General features: G+C 53.7%; 2 protein-coding genes across 2 annotated transcripts in view; one reads left to right on the plus strand and one right to left on the minus strand.

The window, feature by feature from the left end:
• Positions 1-682: 682 nt before the first annotated feature.
• Positions 683-2,525, plus strand: ENH_00068740 (IQ calmodulin-binding motif domain-containing protein, putative; the record flags this gene model as incomplete). Its single annotated transcript, XM_013577413.1, has 2 exons — positions 683-713; positions 1,486-2,525. 2 exons carry the CDS (start codon positions 683-685, stop codon positions 2,523-2,525), a joined length of 1,071 nt encoding a protein of 356 aa, XP_013432867.1.
• Positions 2,526-6,624: 4,099 nt separating this feature from the next.
• Positions 6,625-7,500, minus strand: part of ENH_00068750 (adhesion regulating molecule, putative) — a gene marked incomplete at both ends in the record, with an annotated part of 3,367 nt that continues 2,491 nt past the window's right edge. Inside the window, 2 exons of the mRNA XM_013577414.1 lie at positions 6,625-6,719; positions 7,131-7,407. Of these exons, the coding sequence (XP_013432868.1) occupies positions 6,625-6,719; positions 7,131-7,407 (372 nt within the window). The remainder of the gene's footprint in view (positions 6,720-7,130; positions 7,408-7,500) is intronic.

Here is a 7,500-nt window from a genome sequence, read left to right on the forward strand (position 1 = left end):
GCCCGAGGGCCTCCGGGGGGGCCCCCCCGGAGGGGGGGCCCCCGGGGGGGCCCCCGGGGGCCCCCCCGAGGCCCCCACTCGCGTGGACCTTTATTTCTTTCCAGGGTTTAGTCGGAGACGAAAAGAGTTTTCTTTAAATGAGTCTTTGTGGGGTATAAAACAGCAAATAGAAAAAGAACTGAAGTACCCTGCCCTTGTTGTGGCAGTGGTCCCTCTTCAAACCCCTCCTAGGGGGGCCCCCCCGGGGGGCCCCCCCGGGGGCCCCCCCGGGGCCCTCCCGGGGGGCCCCCCTGGGGGGCCCCCTAAGGGGCCCCCTGCGGGCCCCCCTGCGGGTCCCCCTGGGGCGCTCCCTGGGGGTCCCCCTAAGGGGCTCTCTGGGGGCCCCCCGGGGGTCCCTCCAAGTGGGGCCCCTGGGGGCCCCCCGGGGGGCCCCCAGGACCCCGAAGGGGCCCCCCAGGGGGCCCCCCAAGGGGCCCCCAAGAGGGGCCCCCTGCCCTGGAGCACAACCCTGAGGGCCCTTGGCTTTGCTGCTGGGGGCCTCGGGGCCCTCGAGGTGTACCTCTACAGGAGCTGCAGGGCCACTCCAGCGGGGCCCCCCACGGGGGCCCCCTGGGGGGCCCCCCGGGAGGGCCCCCAGGGGGCCCCCGGGGGGGCCCCCCTGCCTTCTTTGAAGTCCTTGGGAATGCCAGAATGCCTCACTGATGCTACTGCAGGTGGGTATTTGTTTGTTGGGTTATTTTTAATTTTAATTTGGGATTTAGTTTTAAATAAATGCCATTTTTGTTTATTTTTGTTTATTTTTGATTACTTTTTCAATTAAAAAGATGCCAGTTGTAATTAAATGGTTCTTTTTCTTTTTTGATTCAAAAAAGAAATAAATGAAAGACAAAAGTCTTTGTGCAAATTAAAATTGCCATTAATAATATTCACCATTTGCTTTTTTATTAATTAAAAACACAAATAAATAAATAAATAAATAAATAAATAAATAAATAAATAAATAAATAAATAAATGAATAAATAAATAAATAAATAAATAAATAAATAAATAAATAAATAAATACTAATTATGTTAGTTAATTAAATTAATTAAATTAATTTCTCTGCTTCGGTTTGCCCTGGATCGCTGCTGTTGCTGCTGCTGCTGCTGTCTGCTGCTGCTGCAAAGGAAAATAAAAAGTTTTTATTTTTATTTAATTGCAGATTAAATTAATTTGCTGCTAAATGCTTCCCTTAGTTCAATGCAGAACGCTTGACTGCTTTTGTTGCTGCTGCTTTTGCTGCTGCTGCTGCTGCTGCTGCTGCTGCTGCTGCTGCGGTCTTTCTTCTTCTACTGCTGCTGTTTCTGCTTTTATTCTCTTTCTTCTCCTTCTGCTGCTGCTCCTCCTCCTCCTCCTCTTTCTCCTTCTGCTGCTGCTCCTTCCCCTACTGCTGCTGCTGTTGCTGTTGCTGCTGCTGCTGCTGCTGCTGCTGCTGCTGCTGCAGGTCGCGCGCTGCTGGCTGGCCGGCGGCGCAGCAGCAGCAGCCAGACGACGCAGACAGCCTCCGTGTCTTCGCAGCCGCAGCGGGAAGCTTCTTGCTGCAGTCCGCAGCAGGGAGTTTTCTTTTCTGCTGCTGCTGACAAGCTAGCAGCAGCAAAAGAATACTTATCTGCTGCTGAGTGGCAGCAGCAGCGGGAAGCAAAGGCAGTGGTGATTCAGAAGCACGCGCGGGCGTGGCTGGCGCGCCGCAGCACGAAGCAGAAGCGGCAGCAGCGGCAGCAGCAGCAGCAGCAGCAGCAGCAGCAGCAGCAGCGCAAACTCTGGGAAGCAAACATCCGCAAAAAGAGGCAGCAGCAAAGACAGGGACACCCACTAACTGCAGCAGACTTTGCTGTTCTTTTTGCTGAAGTGGAGGCCTGGAGGCGAATAGAAGCAGACAAGATCCGGGCCAAGGCGCAGCAGCAGCAGCAGCAGCAGCAGCAGCAGCAGCAGCAGAAGGGCTCGGGGCGGGAGCAGCAGCGGGAGCAGCAGCAGCGGCGGCGGGAGCGGGAGCAGCGCGAGGCGCTGCTGCTGCTGCTGCAGCAGGAGACGCAGCTGCTGCAGCGGATCGGGAGCCTGCAGCAGCAGGCGCGGCAGCAGCAGCAGCAGCAGCAGCGGGAGCTGCTGCTGCTCAAGATGAGCGAGCCGCTGCTGTGGGTACAGTCCAATGGGGAAACCGCAACTGTATATACACCTGAAACTATGAAAGCTAAACAACTAGCAGATCTTTACAGAAGTTTGTCGGGGGGCCCCCTGGAGGGGCCCCCGCGGCAGCAAGTGCTGGCTGCTGCTGCTGCTGCTGTGGGGCCCCACAGGGGGCCCCCCGCGGAGGAGCTGCTGGAGCTGCTGCAGCGCGAGCAGCAGCTGCTGCAGCGCGGCCGCAGCAACCGGCTGCTGCTCTCGGGGCTCCGCCAAAGAATCAGTTCTTTGTTTTTGCTGCTGCTGCTGCAGCCAGCTTTCAACCCCCGAGCTGCTGCTGTTACTCGCTTTGCCTATTTGAGTTAATTCCATTTATTTATTTCAAACTTCCACTTTGCTGCTGCTCCCAACAAAGCCCCAAACTTGCATGCAGCAGCAGCCTGCATGCGCTCTTGCATGCGCTGTTTGCTGCAGCAGCAGCGTGCATGCGTTGTTTGCTGCAGCAGCAGCCTGCATGCGCTCTTGCATGCGCTGTTTGCTGCAGCAGCAGCGTGCATATGTTGTTTGCTGCAGCAGCAGCGTGCATATGTTGTTTGCTGCAACAGCAGCGTGCATATGTTGTTTGCTGCAGCAGCAGCTTGCATGCGTTGTTTGCTGCAGCAGCAGCGTGCATGCGTTGTTTGCTGCAGCAGCAGCTGCGCATGCAGCAGCAAACCCCACACTTCATAAAATTAATCTTTTCCACTTTTCACATTTAAAAACTCTCAAGTCCTTTTGCTGCTGCTGGCCCCACACTTTGAGCAGCAGCAGCTTCAAAGCCATTTTGCAGCTTTTAATTTAATCAAATTAATAAAAAAAAAACAAATAAATCCACTTTGCCAAATGCGCAAGCTTTTATTCCATGTTCCCCATGGGGGGCCCCCAAGGGGCCCCCAGGGGGCCCCCAAGGGGCCCCCAAGGGGCCCCCAAGGGGCCCCCAGGGGGCCCCCAAGGGGCCCCCAGGGGGCGCTCAAGGGGACCCCAGGAGGCCCCCAAGGTGCCCCCAAGGGGCACTCGAGGGGCCCCCAGGGGGCACCCGAGGGGCCCCCATGGGGCCCCCAAGGGGATCAAAAGGGGCACCCGAGGGGCCCCCAAGGGAAACCTGAGGGGCCCCCAAGGGGCACCTGAGGGGCCCCCAAGGGGTCCCCAAGGGGCCCCCAAAGGGCCCCCAAGGGGCCCCAAGGGGCCCCCAAGGGGCACCTGAGGGGCCCCCAAGGGGCCCCGGGGGCCTCTGGGGGCCCCCTGAAGCCTTCGGGGGCCCCTGGTGAAGCCCCAGAGGCAGCGAAGGCCCCAACTGCTGAACTCTGGAAGAAATTAAATTAAAAGAAAATAAAAAGATTCACAAAAGACAAACTTGAGGGTACTGAACCCTTTTGGGGCTTCAGAGGGGCCCCCGGGGGCCCCTGGGGGCCCCCCTGAACCCTCTGGGGGCCCCCCTAGGTGCCCCATTTTGCCGCACTGCGGCCTGAGGGGCCCCTAGTACCCTTGGGGGCCCCCAGGCTGCCTTGGGGGCCCCCCTCTTTGCCTCGGGGGCCCCCCTCTTTGCCTTTGGGGCCCCTCAGTCTTTCTTGGGGGCCCCCCTGTTTACCTTAGGGGCCCCCATGTACCTTGGGGGCCCCCTCTTTACCTTGAGGGCCCCCCAGTACCCCTTGGGGGCCCCCACTTTACCTTGGGGGCCCCCCAATTTACCTTGGGGGCCCCCATTATGAATAATTGTTTGGAGACCCTCTTAGGGCCCTTGGGGGCCCCCTATTACCTCGGGGGGCCCCCCTTTTGTCTCAGGGGCCCCCCATTTGCCCCAGGGGGCCCCCCTTTACCTCGGGGGGCCCCCCTTTCCCTCGGGGGCCCCCATTTGCCCCGGGGGGCCCCCATTTGCCCCAGGGGGCCCCCCATTTTCCTCGGGGGGCCCTCCTTTACCTCGGGGGGCCCCCGGGGGCCCCCCATTTGCCTGAGGGGGCCCCCCGGGGGCCCCCGAGGTAAAGGGGGGCCCCCGGGGGGCCCCCACTTGTGGAGTTACTTGGGAACTGGAATGGACCTGATGGATTCATCCCACTCTTGGAAAAGTGCTGCAGAGTGGATCTGAGTTGAAGAGAAAAGCAGCAAATTGGAAAAAGGAAATTAAAAATAATTAAAAATAAAAATAAAATAATTGCATGCAAAATGGACAAAAGGCATTTAAGGAAGGCTCTGGGACTTCGGGGAAAAGAAAGAAAAGAAAAGTGCAAAAAGAAAAATCAAAAAAGCAAAAAAAGCAAAAGAAACACACGCAGCAGCAGCAGCAGCAGCAGCAGCAGCAGCAGCGGCAGCAAAGGCCCACAGTCTGCAGCCTGGCAGCAGCAGAAGCAGCAGCAGCAGAGGCCCGCAGTCTGCAGCCCCGCAGCAGCAGCAGTAGCAGCAGCAGCAGCAGTAGCAGCAGTAGCAGCAGTAGCAGTAGCAGCAGCAGTAGTAGCAGCAGTAGCAGCAGCAGCAGTAGCAGCAGCAGCAGTAGCAGCAGCAACAGAAGCAAAAGGCCCACATTCTGCAGCCTGGCAGCAGCAGCAGCAGGGTTGCTGCTGCAGTCCTGCAGCAGCAGCAAAGAGTAAAGAGACTGCAGCAGCCGCGCCTTATAGTGGTGCAGCAAATGCCACGAATAGGCCTGGCGGCCGCACTTGGGCCCTGCAGCGCAGCAGCAGCAGCAGCAGCAGCAGCAGCAGCAGCAACTAAAACTCAATTTTGCACTTTTAAAATTAAAAGTTGTTTTAAATTCAAACTTCAAACCAAAAGTTGTTCCAGGTTTAAAGACAATTCGACCCCACTTAACGCGGCGCAAAACGGGCTCCAAACGCCCCCGCAAACCCCAAATTAGGGTTTAGGGTTTAGGGTTTAGGGTTTAGGGTTTGGCCCACCCACGGGAAACTCCCGCCCCAGCCTCTTCTCGTAAGACTCCACAAACCCTCGGGGCCCCTCCTTTGGGGGAAGCTGTGGGGCCCCTTGAGCTGCAGTATAAAGATAAAAATAAATAAAATTAAATAAAATTAAATTAAAAATAAAAATAAATAAAAGTGAAAAAAGAAATAATTATTTAATTTGAAATGAAATAAAGGGATTAAATGGTCGTGATGAATAACAATTAAAAAAGAAATTAAAATAAACCCTTTTTGCTTTTTGGATTTTAATTTCTTTTTGGATTTTTAATTTTCAAGAAGTGAACAATTCACTAAAAATGAATTTTAAATAAATAAAGAATAAACAAATAAATAATAAATTAATAAATAAATAAATAAATAAATAAATAAATAAATAAATAAATGGAATACAAATAAATAAAAAGAAATGAATAAATAAATAAACAAACAAACAACAAAATAATGAGATAATAATGAAACGGAAAACAAATAAAATAAAAAACAAATTATAAATAAAAAAAAATGAACAAAAAAATGAATAAACAAATAACAGACAAATAAACAAATAAACACAATTAAAAATAAATAATAAAAATGAATAAATAAATAAACAATTAAATAAATAAATAAACAAATAAATAAATAAAAATAAAAATAAAATAAAAATAAAAATAATAAATAAAAATGTTTCCTACAGAGCCACTGGCGTCCTTGTGAAGAAAGCCAAGAAGAACAATCGCCCCGCCAAAGGGCATCTGAGACACAAGCACACTTTGCTGCTGCTGCTGCTGCTGCTGCTGCTGCTGCTGCTGTTGCTGCTGCTGCTGCTGCTGCTGCTGCTGCTGGCTTGTTTTGGCTTCTTTCTCTGCTGCTGGCGAGCAGCTGGAAGCTGCTCGTGCTGCTAAAAGAGCAGAAAGATGAAATGCGCTAGGCCACAAACCCCAAACCCTAAACCCTAAACCCTAAACCCTAAACCCTAAACCCTCGAGGCCCACCTGAGTCGTACTCCGCGCCCTTGAGGTCCAAACAATGATGGCGAGTGGCGCTTCGCCGGCACACAAAGCACCGCGTTGTCCTGAGCACAAACCCTAAACCCTAAACCCTAAACCCTAAACCCTAAACCCTAAACCCTAAACCCTAGCTTCTGCAGCTCTTTTAGCTGCTGCTGCGGCTCAAACCCTAGCCCTTTGGCCTCCGCAAAAGCCAAAGAAAAGAACTGCCTTTGAGGGGCCCCTCAAAACCCCAATATATGCCTTTTGGATTTCTTAACTCAAAGGGCCCCCAAGGGGCCCTTGGGGGCCCCTCGGGGGCCCCTTGGGGGCCCCTTGGGGGCCCCTTGGGGGCCCCTCAGAGGGCCCTTTAGGGGCCCCTCAGGGGGCCCCCTAAAGACCACTTTAAGAAGGCCAAAGGGCCCCCTGGGGGCCCCTGGGGGCCCCAGGGGGCCCCGGGGGGCCCCCTAGAGTACCTGTAGGGGCCCTTAAAGGTCTTATTGGTGTCTCGTGCTGAGGGTTTGCGTAAACCCTAAATTAGGGTTTGAGGGCCTACATGTCGAGGAACTCTGGCGCTTCTGACAGAGTGCAGAAGGGAAAGGCCTTTAGCTGCTGGAGGCACTCGGGGGGGAAAGTGTGGGTCTCCATCTGCAGCAAAGTTGCTGCCAAACCCTAAACCCTAAACCCTAAACCCTAAACCCTAAACCCTAATCGTTAAACCTGGGCCGCCAGCCCGGCATTCGAAACCCCAGATCATTCTGCAGCAGCACTGCTTCCTACAGGCTAAACCCTAGGCCCCAAACCCGAAGTTTTCAGCCACAAACCCTAAACCCTCAGCTCCAAACCCTAAACCCTAAACCCTAAACCTCAAAACACGGAAAAGCTCACTGAATTTCGTTTCGCAAGCGTTATGGTTTCGATTCTTCCTGTGGCCTGCAGGGAGCAGCAGCGAAAGAAAGCCAGAGAGCTGCTTAGGGTTTAGGGTTTAGGGTTTGGGGTTTAGGGTTTAGGGTTTGGGGTTTAGGGTTTAGGGTTTGGGAGGTGAGCGCCAGCCTCACCGCCACCAACTTGGGCACATCCAACTCGCCCAGCGCTTCCGCCGCTGCAGCACAAACACAAAAGCTGCTGCTGCCCCTTCTGCCGCTGCAGCAGCAGCAGCAGCAGCAGCAGCAGCAGCAGCAGCAGCAGCAAAGCCCACACACCTTCTGCTGATAAAGAGGCTTCTGCTGCTGAAGAGTCCTGCTGCAGCTGCTGCAGACTCAAATGGGGAGAAAATAAACTGAGGGCCAAAGCGAAGACGTAAAGTTCAAAACACTCCCTGAGGCTTAGGGTTTGCTGCAGACAACACCAAACCCTAAACCCTAAACCCTAAACCCTAAACCCTAAACCCTGACGGAGAAACGAGAGTTCGACGCAGCAGCAGCGCAG

The sequence above is a fragment of the Eimeria necatrix genome, genomic scaffold (assembly GCF_000499385.1).
Source record: "Eimeria necatrix Houghton genomic scaffold, Enh_scaff64, whole genome shotgun sequence".
In the NCBI taxonomy this organism is placed as follows: Eukaryota; Apicomplexa; class Conoidasida; order Eucoccidiorida; family Eimeriidae; genus Eimeria; species Eimeria necatrix.